The sequence below is a fragment of the Oncorhynchus clarkii genome, chromosome 20 (genome assembly GCF_045791955.1).
Source record: "Oncorhynchus clarkii lewisi isolate Uvic-CL-2024 chromosome 20, UVic_Ocla_1.0, whole genome shotgun sequence".
NCBI classification, from domain to species: Eukaryota; Metazoa; Chordata; class Actinopteri; order Salmoniformes; family Salmonidae; genus Oncorhynchus; species Oncorhynchus clarkii.
Window position 1 is genome coordinate 53,652,174 of NC_092166.1, and position 22,238 is coordinate 53,674,411.

Consider the following 22,238-nt stretch of genomic DNA (forward strand, 5'->3'; position numbering starts at 1 on the left):
CCCCCATCCCTTCTTTTGCCATGCTAAGCGATGCCCCCCCCCCCCCCCCCCCCCCCCCCCCCCCCAGTTCATTAGCGAGCTCTTCAGTAGCCTGTCATAGAGGATGTGCTCCATCAAAGCTGATCGACTCCCCGTTCTCCAGAAAGATGTCGTGGGTTATCACCGTTTGCTCAGATCTCCGGCTACGGGGAACATGAATGGCAGGCCGTTGTTTGAAGACAGTGATTTCTCCACTGATGCCTCCCAGTTGGAAATTTAGAATCTTGTCTGGTAAGACACCATATGCAAAGTAAAGTACTGTACAGCATGGAACTAGCTCAACAGTCAGGGCCTGCCTTCCAGGCTTCCAGCAACCTAGTCTGATCCATCCATCTATCCCTCTATTTTTACCTCTCTGTCAGTCCCTCTCTAGCTCAACCCATCTCTACATTACACTCTGTCTCAGGGTTGACCAGAACAATAATATTAGTCTCTGAAAAGTGAACAGACAACGTTCCCATTGACCACTGATTTCAATTTGTCAACATGCTTCTGGGAAATGACATTCACTGAACATATATTTAAATAATGGACCATAAAAAATTACTACATTTAAATATGTTGCAAAAGTATCTTTACTGCACTACATTATATATTCATATAATAGCTATTAGGACCCTAATTAAATTATAAGCATTGCTTAACAAAATGAGAGGCTAAAAGTAAGCAAATATTTAAGAGACATAATACTGTGTCTACTGGGCCCATTATATTAAGTCTCCATTATCATGCAAATGGGAGCGCTGGTTACAACTGTATTCCTTTGTAGTGGTAAAGCGTTAATTTTAGCTCAAAGGATATGCCAGTATACTACAGGGAAAGTGATGAGAGAGAAAGAGAACGAGGGAGAGGGAGAGGAGAACGTGCAGTAGTTTAAGTCCGCTTCAGTCTGACCTGGTGTGTGAGTTTCCATGTTCATATTGCATGACTAGTCCGTCTGGGTTGGGACTTTCTCTGTGCAAGTCGAGGTGTGCCTCTGCCACACACAACAGCCAAATGGACGGTGATACAGACATGGGATTTGACTGTGGTTTTAGCGGTGGGTGAAACGTAAACTCGCAGGCGCCGCCTTCTCTCCTTGCCGAAGTGTCAGGTTGAACGACAGAAAGAGAGGGTGGCGGAGGGTAGAAGACAGGAACTCATGACAGGGCAGCTTGGTTGTCCCAATACAATACTGCTTTAATGACGACAAAAGCAGTCTTCCCATCTACAGAAATCCGAAAATGTCTCGGAAAAACGAAACAGCCCCCCCCCAAAAAGGATGAAACGCAGCATAGCGCATACAGCTCAGCTACGGATGAAGGGTAAAATGGACCTGATCATCAAGACTTACGCTACGGGTGGACATGTTGGACAGACAGACAGACACGCGCACACAATGCACACACACGCCGACAACTGCGCCCAACAGGACTTCGCCACCATTGCGCTGACCATGCCGGCTACATCCCCTCACTGAATCAATGAACACGTGTACATGCGTATTCGCGCACGCACGCAAGGGGAGGCCCGTGACTTCCACAGAGAATAGGGTCATTGTCATGTCCTCGTGAGCATAAACACCATGAAAATGAACAACAGCGTCCGTGGTGGTAAAGAAAGAAAGCCATTCTACTTGGACTGGTGGCGTGTACAAAGGGGGGACATATCTCTCTCTCTACTGCCTAACAATAAAAGGGGGATGATGGGAAGGGGGGTGGGTGGGTGGGTGGGGGGGTAGTCCAGCACGTGTGATAGTGGAGATGCCTGTGTGTGTAATGTGTCTATGGATGTGTGTGGACAGTCGAAACAGAGGTACGATTCATTCATATTGTCAATTGTGGATTTCTGCTCCGTGGTCTGCGGGTGGGCAGGCGTCCCTTGTAGCGGGACACTGAGACTCACAGAAACTCTCTGGGAGATAAACCCGTCTGCCTCCCATCGCGATCCCACTGTTGGAGCTGTTTATCCCGTTTAAGGCTCACCCTTCAGAGGAAGAACTGCTCAAACGCTCCTTGTCACAATCCCTGTCCGCCCTAAACGGCTGACAAACGGCAGGATTTTGTACTGGAAGGGAGCGCCGCCGAGAGGTTGGTTTGCCTGGGGAACAATTTGCCCCCATTCACCGGTTTTAGAAGCACATCTTACAAATCTTCAGAAGAATAGCCCTGGTTTGCGCATCAAACACCAGGAGTTGTAAGCTTAACTTAACCTGCATTGTGGTTGAGAGGGCCCTTGGTAGGCACATACGGCCTATATGGTATTGTGCTACAATCAACGATGCACATGGCCAAGAACATACGGCTCCAAAACAAGGACATGACGACGCACCAGCCACTCAGACAATGTTCATATAACCATGGCCAAGGACACCCAAAGACTAGCCTGTCTGGCGAATCAGAGGCTTTGAAAACGCTTTAGACATCAAATGACTCATCACTCACACACCCCCCTCTCCCTGTCTGTATGGAGCCCCCACACCTCCAGTCACTTAAGGAGGGTTAACACGGGGCTTAATGAAATATTAAAAGGTGTCTGTACCTGCTGCTATTGTTGCCCCTTGGAATAAGATATAACCTATCTCTTGACAAGTTTTCATCCCCCTCTCCGTGGCGAGACGCTCGTCGAAAACCCAAAAAACAGTCACAAAGAGGAGAAGGGGGTAATGGATAATCTATTTCATATTCCAAAGGCGCCCGCTGCTCTGAGGGAAAGAGGGAGGGAAGGAGAGGGAAGGAAGGAAAGAGAGGGGGATGGATGGATAGGGAGACGTGGGAGATGAGGAGAGAGAGACGTAGGGAGGCATGTAGAGATACTGTATTAGAGGGATGGGGGAAAAAAGGAGACTAGGATGGGCAGAGAAAATGGAGAGAATGAGAGAAAGAATGAGAGGAGAAGGAGAAAGCTAGCAGATGATACCAGGCATCTGCCAAGCCATTAAATCACGACAGGCTTCCTGTTGAAATAACCCCCCCCACCCTAAATAAATTGTTAACCCCCCCCATATCTAAAGTTGTTTAATGCAATTTCTTAATGACCATAATAGCCAGAAATAATAATGAAAGAAAATAAGAACATCTAAACGGAGCCCAGGCAGAGTTGTCGCCGGCGCTCAATTATTTCCCTGTCAAGTGGGTCTGTTTTTAATGAGGCCCTGTGGGACTGATGGCTGTCAGTCAGCCCTGACTTTTTGACACCGTTACAACTTCAAATAGAGCCGCGCTCGCTGCCTGCCGCAGCCACGCTTGCACGGCGGAAGGGAGGCTGCAGCAGCGCTACAACTCAGCTCGTCCTGACAGGCTGGGAGAGAGACGGAGGAAGAGACAGAGGGAGGAGTGGTGGTGTGAGGGGGGGGGGGGGGGGGGGGGGGGGGGGGGGCGGCGCACGCAGGCACACACATAGGTGAACAGCAGACACATACACACAATATTACGTTATTTTGCTCATATACACCGGCCTCCATGTATAGACTCTCACACAGACCTCCACACACACACACCAGTTTCTCCTTTTGATGGAAAAACCAATTGCACAGGTGCTTATCTGATGAGGTTTGTCAAACTGGCAGGGATTTCTCCTCCCTCCCTCAACCTCCTTATTTCCACATCTGCTTCTTCTCCCCTTCGTTCGTTATTCCTCAACTTAATGATAACTCTCCACGGGCTGGCCCCACATGGGACGGACAGAGACAAACTATTTTGTTGCCCATTAATATGAACCTTTGAGAAAGCGGAGAAAGCCCCCCACCCACCCACCCACCCACCCACCAAGCGTGCTTCCAAAATAAGACAATCCGCTCGCCCTGAAACGGAACAGCAAATGGCCTCTCTCTCGTGCGCGAGTGCGTTCTGCCACACGGAGGCAGGTTGGCGGTCTGGTCTGAGCCAGGCAGAGACCACCGGTCTCCTGTCTGTCTATGAGTCTGTCTGTGTGTTCGAAGGAGGTGGACGTGGGGGGTACCGGTGAAGGTTTTAGAGAGAGTATGTTTCTGTGTGAGTGTAATATGTGTGACACATAAGAGCATAATTCAGCCCTCAGGACTGGACACTGGAATCCCCCTCAACAGTCCAACATTTGCCTTGCCTCTGATTATACACATACAATACAACAATATTAACCTGCCCACAAACAGTAGAATGGCTTTTAACTACAAACTAACTTTGTAACTTAACTTTCGGGTAAAAGGCTCTATGTAAAAGTACTGCATTATTATTGTCATCATTTCAACTCGACAAAAAGTAAAGAAAGAAGAAATACAATCATTTAGACAGGACAACAGAGCAATTTCACTCATATTAAAAATGGCTTAAGTCTGAATTCACACACAATCAAAGCAATCCATGTTTCAATTGGTCCTGGACTATACAATACTATACATGTCATATGGGGCGGCAGGGTAGCCTAGTGGTTAGAGTGTTGGACTAGTAACCGGAAGGTTGCAAGTTCAAACCCCCGAGCTGACAAGGTACAAGCCATCTGTCGTTCTGCCCCTGAACAGGCAGTTGCTAGGCCGTCATTGTAAATAAGAATTTGTTCTTAACTTACTTGCCTAGGTAAAAAATTATAACATAATAAAAAATGTGATTCGCCGGCCAAAGACGATTGGTCTGCGTCAGTTCACATTAATAATAGACTTCATAAAATATACACTTAGTATCACATAATCTTTAACGCTAATCCCAAAAATCTATCATCAATTCTAAAACAATGTTTATAAATAAATAGAATTGCTGTTGAACCCCCCCCCCCCAAAAAAACATGATTTTTCTACAACAGTGTTGCCTACTATAATCAATTCTCCGTTAATGTCTTGTGTGTAAAAACAAAATGGAGTCTGGACACTATTAAGATCCGTTACAGTCAGATAACAGTGATAGGAGTCAGTAATGTGACGAGGGTGGATAAAAGGGGGGATTTTCCTTCCTTGAGCTAAAACAGAAGCAAACTTGTTCATGCATTTTCTATGGGTTGTATATATCTTCCATATCTCACATTCGGGGCCCAACCGTGCCGAAAAAAAAGGTGACTCTGAAAACCACCTCTTATTTGAAGGCACTGTCCTTTGTGCTGTATGTTCCGTTCATAAAAGATGATAGCTAGGTAGGCTGGGTACATTCATATAGTAGGCCCCCATGTTAACCTTGCACACAAAGAGTTGAGTCGAGCGCTTAATAGACTAGACGCACACACGCACACACGCACACACGCACACACGCACACACACACACACACACACACACACACACACACACAGAAATGGGACCCGCAAACACCTTAGGTCAGACCATGGACGTGGCGAATGAACAACAGTAGGAAGTTGTACATATTTGAACCCGTCTAGACTTTTTGAATCCCCTACAGGCCCTCTCTACCCAGGGAAAAGATAGATCTCCAACGCTAAACGCAGTCCAGTGACGACGACACCATGAATATTATCAATAGCAATAAAAGACACAGAGGGGGGCTGTCTCAGAGAGAAAGCGAGTGAGAGAGAGAGAGACCCCTGTCAGGGCCCAGAAAGAGTGATTCATGGGCACCATTTGTTCTAATTACTCCAGAGCAAACACTTTTGTCGCTATTAATCATGCGGGTGCGTGTTTTGTGTGTGTGTGTGTGTGAGACGGAGTGTGTGTGTGTGTGTGAGACGGAGTGCGCGTGTGTGTGTGAGAGCATTGGGGGAGATCAGTGCCCTCGCACATTGAAATAGATGGCCAGAATGATGGTGAGGAGGATGGTGGCGCCGAGGACGAAGACCAGGACTCGGTTCTGGATGATTCTGCAGCGAGAGAGAGAAAGAAAGAGAGAGTGAGAGGTAGAGAGAGAGAACGATAGGTAGAGAGAGAGAAAGAAAATTAGGTAAAGACAGGGTTAGCCAGGGGTTACAGTAGCCTGTCTGAATTCACAGAGACATTTGAAACACGCCCAAACTTTTATGCATTTATGTGTAACAAAATGACCGGCCCTTAACTCCGAGGTTATCATGTTTAATGGGTACCATGAGGGCCTCATACAAGGGTATTTACTGTTCACAGTGTTCCTACTGTCAAGACTGTTGTCCAAAAGCGACAACACACACACACACACACACACACAGACACACACACACACACACGCTAGCACAAATACGCATGCACACACACAATTGCTTGTTCCAGCATCTCCCAAACACAGACTCGTAAACACACATCCAATCACACATACACAAAACTGCAGACAGGCTTTAAAAACATTATTTTCATAATAAAGTGGAAAATGTGGCTCACAAGTTTCCTGGAGGTAATAAAATCAGTGAATTACTGATGGAATGTGCCATAAAACGCCTCGCTCTTTTTGCACATTTCAATTTTCCCACTGTTGCCTAAGTAGACTTGACAAAAAATTTACTTTGAACAAAAAATTATACAAAGAGAGGTAGTGAGGAGAATGAGACAAAATGAATGTGTTAGTTTGTGTGTGTGTGTGTGTGTTCACGTGTATCTATCTCTGTGTGTGTGTGTCCGTAGTCCCAGAAGTAGTCTCCAGTGCCTCTCCCCACACATTTCCCCACCCTCCGTCACTCCTGACAAATGACAGAATTATCACATTTGCTGACATGTGGAGGGGGAGTGGAAAGGGAATGGAGGGGGAGGTGGGCCAGTGTCCACTGCTCTAAGCAGGAGATGAATGGCCCATGCTCCAGCCATTCATCACTGGGGCTGTGGAGCTGCAACTCAGGCCTGCTCACTCACCCCCTACCTACCCCTTCCCCAGCCCCAGCATCTATCCTGGCCTGAGGATAGTAGCAGTGTGCTTTTAACTCCAGCTGTAGACCTGCTCTTGCCTCTAGCCTGTGTCCTGATCTTCTTTAGTCAGACACTTATCCCAGCCTGAGTTTCAGCTTCTTACACCTTCTTCTATGGCCCCCTCTTGTACATTCCCCTTTGCCCCCTGTCCACTCCCCTTTGCCCCCTGTCCACTCCCCTTTGCCCCCTGTCCACTCTCCTTCGCCCCCTGTCCACTCTCCTTCGCCCCCTGTCCACTCCCCTTCGCCCCCTGTCCACTTCCCTTCGCCCCCTGTACACTCCCCTTTGCCCCCTGTACACTCCCCTTTGCCCCCTGTCCACTCCCCTTTGCCCCATGTCCACTCCCCTTTGCCCCATGTCCACTCCCCTTTGCCCCCTGTCCACTCCCCTTCGCCCCCTGTCCACTTCCCTTCGCCCCCTGTCCACTTCCCTTCGCCCCCTGTCCACTCCCCTTTGCCCCCTTTCCACTCCCCTTCGCCCCCTGTCCACTCCCCTTTGCCCCCTGTCCACTCCCCTTCGCCCCCTGTTCACTCCCCTTCACCCCCTGTTCACTCCCCTTCGCCCCCTGTCCACTCCCCTTCGCCCCCTGTCCACCTTCCAGCTACACCCTCTAAACTCCTCCCCATGTCTCAGTCCTTGCTGTCTATACTCCATCCCCAGCCTCCAGAATGATCCCCCCCCCCCTGTCCTACTCTCACAATCCCCCTCAGTTATGACTCCTATCTCCAATCCCTAGCCCACAGCCTGAACCTATGCTACCCGAGCTCCAGTCCCAGCCTGACACAGAGTGAGTCTCCAGGGGCCCGAGCCATCAGCCTGGAAACATCTCGGCAGCCCTGAGAGCCCCAGCCTACACACCAAGACAACACTTGTCTTTACATGCACCGGCATGAGCCTTTACCTGTACCCGTGCCTGTGTCTGTATAGAGTTTAAGTGTGTCGGAGCGTGTGCCGTGAGTGATGTTACGAGCGCCTGCCTATGAGCAAAAGTGCGCAAGCATGTTTGTACAGTACACACTGGTTGCGTTTGTGCGCGCGCGCAGGCTACGCACGCAAGGGCGAGATAAGATGTTAGCAATGAGAGTGAAGTAAGCTCTGACATAACTCTCCCCCTGACTCGCCGAGTATACCCATTCGCAATGTTTATCAGAGATTGATTTGAATAAATGGGCCTCGTCTCCGTGGCTCTGGCCTCTCCTGATATGGTCCTTGCGCTGCAGCACTTGCATATTGCAGAGCCGATTGGGGGGGAAAAAGCGGGGGAAACATTAATCAGCGCGTGTTTAGCTAGGCCACATCTCCCCCATGTCTCCCTTTAATTGGCATTCATTATTCAGCATGATTATTTACCCGCAAACGCCCCAACAGAGATGCTAGCGTGTTACTGTATGTGATGTGTTTTGGGGATCCTGCTGCAAGTTAATTTTACAGCTGTGGAGGAGGGGTTGAGATGAAAGGGGGGGGGTTTGTGGGAAATTAGTTTTGGGCTGGCGAAAACTTGGTTAGGGGGATAGGGAAGTACCACCTTAAAATAAGTTGTATTTAATAAGCTTAATAAACTATTTATAAGTAGTGTAGCTATCGGCCTATACTGCTGATAAATGAGTCTTCTAGCATTCATAACCATTCATTAACAAGGCATGTATTATAAAATGACTAAATTAGCATTTATTATAATTTAGAAAGCATTTATAAAGTATAATGGGGCATCCTATAGAGTTTTTTTTTTTTTTAACACTACACCAAAAAAAAGACATACTCTCCTTAAAAAACGAGACCCGTCATTTAGTGTCGGAAGCTACCTGTAGACTTCCAGTCATTGACTGACTTCCAGCCAGACTTCCAGTCATTGGGCTAACGCTAGTCAGCATTAGCTTGCGAAACTAACTTCCCTCAAACTGCACGCAGTTTACATCATTAATGGTGTCCACGAGGTCATCGGACTCCGGGTAAGTAGAAAAACGGCTCGATTGCGTGAATCTCTCCGTATCCCCTTACCACTTAGCCTAGGGAAGAGTCGGTCCATTTCTCTCAAGCCCTATTTCTCCTCATGTTTTTAGACTTCATATCTGCGTTTACATAAGAACACAATATGCATATATTGCAATCCCTAACTGGGGGTGTCTAGTTCATTGGATATGGGAAATGCCTCCTTTAATAACACCGGGAAAGTGGATTGGAGAGAAGGAGAAGACCAAGGGCTGGTCTGTTTGATGCCAGCCAGGTCATTTGAATGAATGAGTAAAATGCATGGGACGGGGGGGGGGGGGGCCCTCGGGGGGGGGGGCCCTCTCCTGCCTACAGTAATGTAGATGAATATACCGGTGGTTAGGGGCCTCTGAAAACACCCTCCGAGGGGGAGGAATAGGCTGCCAAACAGGGAGGAGGAGGCTGCCAAACAGAGGAGGCTGCCAAACAGGGAGGAGGAGAGGAGAGTCCAGAGTGGAGGAGAGGAGCGAGGGAACGGAGTCAAAATTCACTTAAGCCATGTTTCAATCCATTTACTAAACAGTGTCTGTGACACTTTAAAGAGCGTACGCCCTGCCCTCTGACAGCCAGTGAAATGAACCCCGGAACCCCCACGACAGAGCGAGAAGCTAGAGGTGTGAAAGGAGGAATATTCCGTTGGTTTGGCTAGTTATCCGACTGTGCCCAACGGCATGATGATCTCAGTAATCTACATGTGAGTCACTCAACAAAAAAAGGATCACCTATCTGTGTCATGTGTTCATTTGAATTGTTCACTACAGTCCATCATAAAGTGGATGAATGAAATCAAATCAGAGTTTATTTGTCACGTGCACCGAATACAACCGGTGTAGACTTTACAGTGAAAATGCTTACTTCACCAACAGTGCGATTTTTAAGTAAAAATGAGGTATTAGATGGACAATAGATAAGTAAAGAAATAAAAACAACAGTAAAAAGACTGTAAAAAATAACAGTAGCGAGGCTATATACAGGCACCGGTTAGTCGGGCTAATTGAGGTAGTATGTACATGTAGGTATGGTTAAAGTGACTATACATATATGATAAACAGAGAGTAGCAGCAGCGTAAAAGAGGGGTGGGCAATGTGAAAGGTCTGGGGAGTCACTTGTTCAGGAGTCTTATGGCTTATGGTAAAAGCTGTTAAGTAGCCTTTTGGTCACAGACTTGGTGCTCCGGTAACGCTTGCCATCCGGTAGCAGACAATTTTTAGGGCCTTCCTCTGACACCGCCTGGTGTAGAGGTCCTGGATAGCAGGGAGCTTAGCCCCAGTGATGTACTGGGCCGAACGCACTACCCTCTGTAGTGCCTTGCGGTCACAGGCCGAGCAATTGCCATACCAGACAGTGATGCAACCGGTCAGGATGCTCTCAATGTTGCAGCTGTAGAACTTTTTGAGGATCTGAGGACCCATGTTAAATCTTTTTAGTTTCCTGAGGGGGAATAGGTTATGTCATGTCCTCTTCACGACTGTCTTGGTGTGTTTGGACCATGTTCGTTTTTTGGTGATGTGGACGCCAAGGAACTTGAAGCTCTCAACCTGCTCTACTACAGCCCAGTCGATGAGAACGGGGGTGTACTCGGTCCTCATTTTCCTGTAGTCCACAATCAAAAACCAGATCAGTCCGCGATAGTACTGTCCCCCTTAATATAATCCAATTGACCTAATTTGTAATGATACTTTTTGCTACAAAGTTGTCCATCTAACAGATATCTACACTGCAAAGATGATATGTCACACAAAGAGATTCATTTCAGTCTACCAGCCACACACGATTACAAGCCTTATTTATTCAAATGAAGTCACATAATGCCATCGTAAAATTCTCCAAACATATCTTTGACCAGAGAGTTTCAGTTTGAAAAACATGGTTTATTCTACCTTATAGCAGATCCAGCTCTGAGACATCACATCTCCAGACAGAACAGAACTTATCAAACCGGATCCATCCTCTGTGTTTGACACTTGACATAAGAGAAAAGAATGGGAGGGGTGGAGAGGTGACTTGGGATAAGCCTTATACACCCCCCCCCCGTGCACCTTCTCATGAGGCCCTTCTGTGATCCCCCAACATTCTCTCTCTCTCTCTCCCTCTCCTCTCGCTCTTCTTTCTCCTCTCTCTCTTCTCTTTCTTCTCTCTCTCCAACAAGCAACCAAGCAGTTCACTAAAGAGCAAAGCAGCTGTGGCACTGCCCAAAGACCGGTGATGCTGTACATGCATGCAAGTGAGAGAGAGAGGGGCAAGAGGAGGGAGAAGTATAAGAGAGACAGACGGTGGGGGCGGGGGGGGGGATAGGAGAATGAAAACGAGAGAGAAGCAGCAGAGAGCGCAGAAACCCTAGAAGAGTCCGTTTACCCGGAGAAGAAGGCTGGAAGAGAGCCTCCTCAGAGACAGATGAAAATAATGAGGACTTTTCTGTCAGGAAAGATTTACAAAATCTTACCCATGTTATTAAAATTTAAAATCTCTATTTTTTTTTCTCTCTTTTTCCTCTCCCTTAGTGTATTTTCTTCACAGCACACCCTTATTACCAGTCCTAATGAGGCCAGGGATACACCTCTATGGTGTGAGAGTCAGTGAGACTGTGGGTGTGCGCGTGCGTGTGTGTGCCCTAAAGCCCCACTCACACACCCTCTCTGCTGGCTCTCTGAGGTGGACTTGTGGACATACAGACACACATTCAGACAGACAGACGGACACAGCACATCACTACTACCTTAGAAAACAAACTTAACACCCAGAGATCCCCCCCCTCCTTTCCACTACTAGGCCAATAAAACTAAAATCAATGTCTGTCTGACCAATTCTGGTTCTTTCTCTCTAAATCCTGGGAATATGCAGCATGGGACAGGAGTGGAGGAGAGGATAGAAAAGAAGGGAGGGAACAAGGGAGGGGAAAAGAGGGAGGGAGGGAGGGGTGCCGGAAGGCTCAATGTGTTCACAAATAGTGAGAGTAATGGAAATGGTGCAGAAAGCTGGAAAGGGGGGGGCGAGCCCTGACTAACGCGTTTGCTTGTGATCGTGAACTAATACAAATAAATATTTGATTCTATTGCCCGTCTTCACACCCCTCCTCCTCACTCACACTCACGTCAAAGTACTCTGTTTAAATTGACCGATTCAATGGAAAGAGCTGTAAGAACTGGCCTTGTTTCAATCTAATGAATGAAACAGATCTAGTAAAAGGAGTCAAATCAGCGTCAACAGCGTACTGTACAAAATACACGTGTTAAGACGTAAATTGTGTGCGAAGAACCACATGAAAAAAAAAAAAAAAAAAAAAACAGTCATAAACATGAAACTATTTGAGATGCTGGGTTAACAGCTTGGACAATAGGCTGACCTGAAGTAGTGCAATGTTACCCCTCTATATACATGTTCTACACACACACACACGCGCGCACACACACACACACACACACACACACACACACACACACACACACACACACACACACACACACACACACACACACACACACACACACACACACACACACACACACACACACACACACACACACACACGGCTGAAAAAAATAGAGCTCTTTAATTGCATGTTATTTACTTTAAAAAGTCCCCGACATCATGTAATTCCCGAAAGAAAAACAGTACTTATGCACACATACATACTATCACACCCTAACCAGTACTGAATGCTGTATCTCAATAGGAACCTGAACGTTATTATACATACTATCACACTCTAGCCAGTACTGAATGCTGTATCTCAATAGGAACCTGAATGTTATTATACATACTATCACACTCTAGCCAGTACTGAATGCTGTATCTCAATAAGAACCTGAATGTTATTATACATACTATCACACCCTAGCCAGTACTGAATGCTGTATCTCAATAGGAACCTGAACGTTATTATACATACTATCACACTCTAGCCAGTACTGAATGCTGTATCTCAATAGGAACCTGAACGTTATTATACATACTATCACACTCTAGCCAGTACTGAATGCTGTATCTCAATAAGAACCTGAATGTTATTATACATACTATCACACTCTAGCCAGTACTGAATGCTGTATCTCAATAAGAACCTGAATGTTATTATACATACTATCACACTCTAGCCAGTACTGAATGCTGTATCTCAATAAGAACCTGAATGTTATTATACATACTATCACAGTCTAGCCAGTACTGAATGCTGTATCTCAATAAGAACCTGAATGTTATTATACATACTATCACACCCTAGCCAGTACTGAATGCTGTATCTCAATAAGAACCTGAATGTTATTATACATACTATCACACTCTAGCCAGTACTGAATGCTGTATCTCAATAGGAACCTGAATGTGTTTATACATCATTTTCACAAGGGCTTATTAGTCAAATTCTAGTGTAATTACCCACTGGATCTCTTCATGAAAGTAGGAGTGATTTTTTGGGGGGGGGTTACTAGTACATGCTCATATACACCACAATGAGGGCTCTCTTTTCCTTCCCACACGCGTCCTCCGACAGGCTTGTTCAATCTCTAGCCCTATTTGCTGTATTCTACATTCTGTGCCACGGTTGGGAGGAAGTCTGTCTCCGTTTGGAGTCCGTGGTCTGAGCGAGGCGCACAGCCGCTCCATGACGGAGCACCCTTTCTTTCTTTTTTTTAACGAGCTTCGCACCGACGCATGAGAGCAGCACCGGGGCTCTACAAGTTCATCCATTTTTTATTTGGCGGCTAACAACCCAGCCAGCAGCCGAGGCTGGGACTTGGACCTCTACCTGGAAATGTGTTGGAGGGAGGAGGGAGATGGAAAGTGTGGTATGGAGGGAGGATGAGATGCAGAAAGGGAGAGAATGAGAGAGAGAGGAGTTGGGCACTGAGTGTGTGTGTGTGTGTGTGTGTGTGTGTGTGTGTGTGTGTGTGTGTGTGTGTGTGTGTGTGTGTGTGTGTGTGTGTGTGTAAAAGAGAGCCAGGCAAAGAAAGTGAGAGAGGAGAGCGAATGAGGGTAAGAAAATAAGGGGAGAGAAAATACCTTGTTTGCAACTGTTTCTGGAATTTTCAAGAACTTTTGCCTGTAGTGGTTTCAGGCAGCTGCAGCCTCCTGTCCCGGTGAAATGTACAGGTGGCTTTTTGAGGCTCTCTCTTATTTTTATAGGTACACAGATCACTTCCCTAGCTGGCAGCCTGACAGAAAAGTAGCTCTCTTTCCTTCCCTCCCTTTCTCTACAATCGCTCTCCCCCTCACCCGATCCCCCCGCTCCCTTTCCTCCCTTCATGTTCTCCTTTTCTGTTTGACTTACCTTCCTCTCTATTTTTTAGTTTAACCACTTTCTCCTTCTCCTCACCTCCACATGATCTCTCCCACCCTACTTACCTTTCGGTCCCCCTTTGTCTTTTCTTGCATCCCTTATTCCACCCTTTCCCCTATTCTCTTTTCACTCCCCCTCCTTTTAATATGTGGATAATATGTGCATTGTGTGTCCTGCATACTTCACTTATCTCCCATAGGCATCTCGGGAACAAACAAATAGCTGGAGAAAGGACAGAGGACATTTTTTCGACTATGTCCACAATGGGGCTTCTTCTTCTAATATAGTGGCATTTAGAATAGGGATTTTTCAGAGGAAGGCCCCCCAAAAATGGTTGAAGACTCCAGCCACAGACTGTTGTCTCTAATACCACACGGCAAGTCTGGAACCAACAGGACCCTGAACAGCTTCTACCGCCAAGCCATAAGACTAAACAAGATTGCTAAAAAACTAATCAAATGGCTACCTTAAATACCCGGAATAACCGCATTTAACCTTTTCTGCACTAACTTACTAACTGTTATGCACATATGCTGCTGCTGTCTACCCATCCTGTTGTCTAGTCACTTTACCCCTACCTATATGTACCGTACATAGCTACCTCCATTACTTCGTACCCCTGCACACCGACTCTGTACTGGCACTCCCTGTATATAGCCATGTTCTTTTTTTTTCACTCGTTATTCGCTGTGTATTTATTCCTTGTGTCACTATTTAAATGTTTTATTATGTTCTGCCTTATCTTTGACTCTGCATTGTTGGAAGAGGACTCGTAGGTAAGGATTTCACTGTTAGTCTACACCTGTTGTCCACGAAGCATGTGACAAATTAAATGTGATTTTGACCCTTACGATGCTCAAGTGTGCCTACACAGGATTCTTAGAGGAGCCTCGACTTGGAGGGCAAGGTTATATTGCTGTGCAAATGCCACACGACTGAGTATGTAGGCCATACATGGATGTTGCATGTAAAAAAAAAAATCTTTACAGTACAATGTATTATTACAAAAACATACTGTATGCAAGGATACATGGGGTTGAATTAAGTGGTTGGCAAAGCAATAGGGTAGACTTGACCTAACTTGCTGTTCAAGCATTAACCCTTGACGGGTCCCACCGCTGCCACCAACTGCTGTTGTGACTGATGCTATGTATTCTGGGAAGGTGGCTGGGCAGAGCGGGACATTGAGACGGGAATCCCTCCAGCCTGGAGGTTGATAGTGAATAGTACAGCGTTTATACAGCGCCCAATAAATTACTTTTCTCACCATTTCGTCTCGCTTGCTAAGATTTCCGAACACAAAACCTCTCGGCCGCATTCCATGGGAGGGCCAGCTGCGCATCGGATTAACAGGGCCTGCTGTAAGGGCGTGACATTAGCCATGGAGCCACAGGCCTCCAAAACTATGATGCACATACATTTTTATTGTTTGTTCAGTATTGAAATCTCATTAGGCCACATAAATCCTCCTTATGGGCTGTCCATTCGCTTTCACTAAGACGGTGAGGAAGAAAAGGAGAAGGGGGGGGGGGAGGGGGGGGGTAGGAGTTGAGCAGGGATGCGCTGAGCATTCTAGAGCAGACCCGGGGCAATGGTTTATGATGTCTGCATGCTGCGTTGCAGTCACACAATACCCGCCACAGACAGAGTGAAAAGAGAAAGATAGATGGGGTTTCAGTGGATTCGTTCACATGGCTGTCTCGTTAAAGACTTTAAGGAAAGTTACGACGTCAGCTCTATAGGTGCATGTTGTGCTGCTTTTCTACGTAGAAGTATTGGGTCCGACAATGGTAGTAGGAATACAGCCAGGATTGACATTTGACACCAAATTCCTTTTTTTCATGGAATTTGGCAACTTGAAGCCATTGGATCAGGAATAGATAAGAGATTTAAAAAGCTGTTTGGAATCGCAGCATTACAGAAAAGGAATGGGGGGGGGGGGGGTGAACAAACAGAAATGACTAAGACAAACAATGTTTATGGAAGCGTCGCCAATAGTTTTTGACCATGTTTGTTGTATCTTAAAACGTTCAATAACTTGACATCATGGCACCACGTGACATTGTTTGCTGAAGCAAGCAGCCAGAGTCCTGTCTCTGCTCCAAACAATGCTTTAAAACTAATTACGTCATAAAATAGGGCTGTCTAGGATTCCACGGAGGAGAAGTAATGAGGAAACGTGTGTTTATGTCTGCGTCTTTTTTTGATTAAATAGTGTGGAGACTCCTTTTGTGTTTGTTTGCCGTTTCGAATAAAGTCTCCAAATATTTGCTTAAAACCCCCCTGTGGCTTCATTCAGCATCCTGTGTCTCCAGATATGGGTAATGTTGACATAGTGATCTCAACCCCAAAACACACACACACACACACACACACACACACACACACACACACACACACACACACACACACACACACACACACACACACACACACACACACACACAGACACGACAGTATTGCCTACTCAGTTATCGCACAAATAGTTCACTCAGAGCACGAGGAAGTACACCTTTCTTCTGAAATGAAAGGCATTTCTTCTGTAAAGAAATGTTTTCAGCAAAGTTTTTTTACAAAAGCTATTTTGGAATAAGTATAGTAATTAAACACAACGTGAGCATTTAACGTTTATTCTGACACGGAGTCACGCAGAGACCAAGGTCTCTTTTACAGATGAGCCATCAAATACCATTGACCATTGTGTGTGCTTAACCACAAACACACTCAAGCAGGACCTTGGTTGCACAAAGCGGAATAACTGAAAAATAATGGCAAGACTGAATCAACATTTTGCATTTCATTCATTTAGCAGATGCTCTTATCCAGAGGGACTTACAGTTAGTACATTCATCTTAAGATACCTAGGTGGGACAACCACATATCTCAGTCATAGTAAGTCAAATTTTCCTCAGAGTAGCTATCAGAAAAGTCAGTGTTAGTAGGGAGGAGGGGCGAGTGCTGTGGGATTATTTAAGATACTCTTTGAAGAGGTAGCGTTTCAGAAGTTTTTGGAAGATGGGCATGGACTCTGTCTGGGCCAGCAACGGTGGGTTTGTGCCCATAGGCGATGTTGTTGCCGGTGATGTCTGGTGAGGACCAGCCTTTACAGCAGGCCTACAAGCCCTCAGTCCAGCCTGAGCACTGATGGAGGAATTGTGCGTTCCTGGTGAAACTCGGGCAGTTGTTGTTGCCATCCTGTACCTGTTCCTCAGGTGTGATGTTCGGATGTACCGATCCTGTGCATGTGTTGTTACACGTGGTCTGCCACTGCGAGGACGATCAGCTGTCCATCCTGTCTCCCTGTAGAGCTGTCTTAGGCGTCTCACAGTATGGACATTGTAATTTATTGCCCTGGCCACATCTGCAGTCCTCATGCCTCCTTGCAGAATGCCTAAGGCACGTTCACGCAGATGAGCAGGGACCCTGAGCATCTTCCTTTTGGTGTTTTTTAGAGTCAGTAGAAAGGCCTCTTTAGTGTCCTGAGTTTTCATAACTGTGACCTTAATTGCCTACCGTCTGTAACCTGTTAGTGTCTTAACGACCGTTCCATAGGTGCATGTTCATTCATTGTTTATGGTTCATTGAACAAGCATGGGAAACAGTGTTTAAACCCTTTACAATGAAGATCTGTGAAGTTATTTGGATTTTTATGAATTATCATTGAAATACAGGGTCCTGAAAAAGGGACATTTCTTTTTTTTTGCTGAGTTTACATATGAGATGAGTAATGCAAGATATATAAACATTATTAAAGTGACTAGTGTTCCATTTATTAAAGTGGCCAGTTATTTCAAGTCTATGTATACAGGCAGCAGTCTCTAATGTGCTAGTGATGGCTATTTAACAGTCTGAAGGCGTTGAGATAGAAGCTGTTTATCAGTCTCTCGGCCCCAGCTTTGATGCACCTGTACTGACCTCACCTTCTGGATGATAGCGGGGTGAACAGGCAGTGGCTCGGGTGGTTGTTGTCCTTGATTATCTTTTTGGCCTGCCTTTGACATTGGATGCTGTAGGTGTCCTGGAGGGCAGGTAGTTTGCGTTGGGCAGACCGCACCACCCTCTGGAGAGCCTTGCGGTTGCGGGCGGTGCAGTTGCCGTACCAGGGGGAGATACAGCCCGACAGGATGTTCTCAATTGTGCTTCTGTAAAAGTGTGTGAGGGTTTTAGGTACCAAGCCAAATTTCTTTAGCCTCCTGCGGTTGAAGAGGCGCTGTTGGCAAGACACGCTGTTGCGCCTTCTTCACCACACTGTCTGTGTGGGTGGACCATTTCAGATTGTCAGTGATGTGTACGCAGAGGAACTTGAAGCTTTCCACCTTCTCCACTGCGGTCCCATCAATGTGGATAGGGGGGTGCTCCCTCTGCTGTTCCCTGAAGTCCATGATCATCTCCTTTGTTTTGTTGACGTTGAGTGAGAGGTTATTTTCCCGGCACCACACTCGCAGAGCCCTCACCTCCTTCCTTAAGCCTTAAGGTAGGGAGGGGCAGTTCCTCTCGCTGCTCCATAGGCAAGTACACCATGGAGAGGCGGGGCGACACGTGTTTGGCGCACGCAAACCACTCGACAGAACACTCCTCTGTGGCACACAGCCTTAGCGACCTATGGAAACAATGGCTGTGACAGTTAGCAGCCTCGCACTTCAAAACTAGCGCTTAGGAAAAAACAGAGAGCTCTTTCCTTCTACCTCAGGCCATTCACCTGGTTTGAATAGTCTGTCATACACTAGCAGTACAGCTACAGTTCTATGGACAGGCCAACACACAGGGTGATGTTGACTGACTGGAAACTAGCAAGAAAAAAACGGCCTCTGACTCATGTCTTGATTTCTAAAGTTTCATTGTTTGAGCCAGTCTGAACAGACTGTGTTTACAGGTTAAAGTTGAGCCAGGTTATTTAGTGGTGTGGATAAAAATTTGCTCCAGCAAGAGAGGTCAGGGGTCAAGCCCACAGGCTTCAGGGCAGCAGGCCTGTCTTAGAGTTAACCCTGCGACCTCCGGGGTTATGGACACACTACGCTAGTGTGGCCGGGAGGCAGAAGCACAGGAGATGAACTGAGGTCCACTGTGTGTGTGTGTGTGTGTCAGTGTGTGAGAGAGTTTGTGTACGTGCATGTTCGCATTACGAGGGCGTAGTGGAAAAGTGGAAAACTACAGGAGTGCAACTGACGCGTCCGTGTGAAATAACCATCGGATTACACAAGAAGCCCCAACAGAATCCGGGTTTGTGATTCATAGGTTGTTGGATAACCACTTGTTTGGGCCTTATGTTTCTTCTCAAAGCCGACCAGCTCCATTCTGTGGATAAACGGGCGGAAGCTTCAAGCCAGTTGGTCAGTCCAGTAAGAGGGGGGAAAAAATGATAATGTCATCTACCGTTTGACACTACAAGGGAGGTTTTAGTCAGTCTAAATAATCCATGCCGATGCATTAAATTTGCAGACCCACCTTCCTTCTCCTTCTCCAGTACAATCCCAGTCTCAGCTGTGAGAGAGGAGGAGGGGTAGTGGATAGTGAGAGGGGGATAGTGGGGATGATGAGAGAGAGAGAGAGACCTAAGATGTGAGCGAGTGGAGAGAAACAATGTGCTAGAGGAAGAGGAAAGAGAGAGCGAGAAAGAGGGGCCCAATCCAGCAAGAGAGAGGAGGAGGGGAGAGAGAAAGAGAAAGTGAGAAAAAGGAGAGGTGAGGGGATAGGAGGGGAAGAAGCCCCGAGTGACACTGATTCCCTCATGATTGCCCCCCCCCCCTCCCCAGTTAAAAAAAGAACAATTTGAGGATGGGGCCAGCAGTGAGATGGGTTTGTTGCATTAACTGGGTTATTGACATGATGCTCTGGCTCCATTTGCTTAGTGCCCTGGAGGCTGGAATCCATAGACTCTGCTCCCAACTAATCAAGGCCCGCAGCCACACAGGGTCAGGCTGAAGAAGGCACAGAAAAAAATCTATAGGAAACCTTGCGATGGAACGACAGGGAGGAAAGTGGGAGAGAGAGAGAGTAGGGGTTCAGAAAGTCCTCTCTAAGCACACTGACAGCTGCACAAATTAATTTACTACACTTTCCTACTTTCTTGCATTTCTTGCCATCTCTGAATGTACGGAGCGGTGGAGTGAGCTTGAGAGACGCAGATTGCTGGTTCACCTCTCCATCCCTAACGAGTCAGGGTTGAAAGGTCAGGGGTTGTCAGGGCTGCTTGGGGACTCCCTCTACGAAACGGAAGTCAAGAGATGAAGTCCCAATAACAATCTGCTATGAGTTTAGTTCCAGCTGGAGACTTTCTTGTGGACACGCAACTCACACAGCATAATGCTCCGCCCACTCTTTACCCCTTCTCTCTCCTTAACAAACCCTTAAAACCTGTGAGCTAATAGTGAAAGAGATTTCTTTCCAAATCGGAAAAAAACGTTTGGAGTGCAAAGTGACGCGGTGCACATCTTGAATGCGAGCGCAATTGATCAAAACCAGTGATAAATGGTAACGGTTATATTGGGCTCAATTTCTGAGAGTTGAAAGACATCTTTGGCAGTATTATAAAAACGTCAAATATCTGGTGTCTAGTAGGCTACAGAAGTAGAGATAAGGATAAGGATCCAAATGTCCCGTCGATGCCTCTCCGTATACATTATCGCACTCAGTGTAGACACATCCCTTACACTCGGTCATCTACATACAGTAAGGCTTGACCCTGTCCTAGGCGTCGAGTCCCTTCTCAGACACTCTCCATTTCCATCACCATACATTCAAAACATCATAGGCTGACCAAGGAACCAGAGTTACACAATGGAAAATTCATGGGGAACCATCATCCATTATTAATACTGAAGACTTCGATTTTTCACACACAGAGGGAGAAAGTGCGAGAGAGGAGAGATAGTTTTCTACCAGGACACAACCCTGTTTGGGTTTGTCCCTTTGCACTGAAGGAGAGTAGGTTTATGCTAACAAAAGGGATTTTTCTTCACTTGTTGGTCTATTTATCCACAGTCGATTAGAGGTTGGGGAAGGGGGGCTGGGATAAGACAGATGATTGGCTGTAGGCAGAGAGCTGAGAATTGTGGGTAAAACCTCAGACAGGCAGATCCAGGGAGAGGCAAATTAACTAAAGTAAAGCGTGGTTTTATTTTGAAGACAGAAAGATAGGTGTGGTGAAGATCTATTTCGAGTACGCAAATTACATAGTAGCAAATAAGAGAAACCACACACACAATGTCAAACAAACATGCAGCCATGTTATTTTTATTTTTTTACCTGGGAACACTATTAGATCTAGAAATCCATATATTACCAATTGGATCATTTTATAGTACATCTTCTTTGAATAACAAAGGCCGATTCTCCTTCGCTCCGCTAATAGACGTTAACTTGTGTCTTTGCTGCTAACCTCCAACGGCTAACGCTCACCCTCCAACGGCTAACGCCCACCCTCCAACGGCTAACGCCCACCCTCCAACACCTAATGCCCACCCTCCAAAGGCTAACGCCCACCCTCCAACGGCTAACGACCACCCTCCAACGGCTAACGACTACCCTCCAACGCCCAACTTCCCCAGTTAGGAGGAAGTGCAGATCAGCAGCCCCCCCCCCACCGCCATCGTGGCATCCCTGATATTCTAGATATTCTTATAATCAGCCCTTATGAACCCCATAGGATCCTCCTGCCTTCATCCTCTGTCTATCCCATTCTGGTTGCTGTGGAACAATGATGCTTGGATACATTAAAACACCTGCCCCGTGATCAAACGAACAAATACCTCCCGGGTCAGCGGAGGGCTACCCAACGTCAGTTAACAATGAAGCTTTTAAAACATCAGTCGTATGCAAAGCGGCTGGTACACAGGAGAGACAGGGGCGGCAGAGCAGAGCCAGAGAGCTCGAGCCTGGCCTTCTCGATCATTTACATTTTACATTGTAGCCATTTATTTTTACACTTTCATTCGTACTGGTCCCCCATGGGAATCGAACCCACAACCCCGGAGTTGCAGGCCCAAGGCTCGACCAACTGAGCCCCACGGGAGCTATCAGAGAGTGGGGGGCCTTTCCTAAAGAAATCAAGCTATTTATCACACAACTATGTCAGTTGATCCCCCAAACAGCATGACAATGGGAAAGAGGGTTTTTGAGACTGTATCAGCTACAACATAGGATTTACTGCAGGAGAGTAACGCGCAAAGGC

General features: G+C 46.6%; 1 protein-coding gene across 3 annotated transcripts in view; it reads right to left on the reverse strand.

Annotated features, from left to right (window-relative positions):
- Positions 1–3,808: 3,808 nt before the first annotated feature.
- LOC139377485 (vesicle transport through interaction with t-SNAREs homolog 1A-like) overlaps positions 3,809–22,238 on the reverse strand; it is a 172,209-nt gene continuing 153,779 nt past the window's right edge. For 2 of the 3 annotated variants that reach the window (XM_071120516.1, XM_071120515.1), the window contains one exon: positions 5,256–5,794. In XM_071120516.1, the coding sequence (XP_070976617.1) occupies positions 5,597–5,794 (198 nt within the window). In that variant the 3' untranslated portion in view covers positions 5,256–5,596. Of the gene's footprint in view, positions 5,795–22,238 lie in introns of all 3 variants that reach the window. The other variant, XM_071120517.1, reaches the window with a different exon arrangement.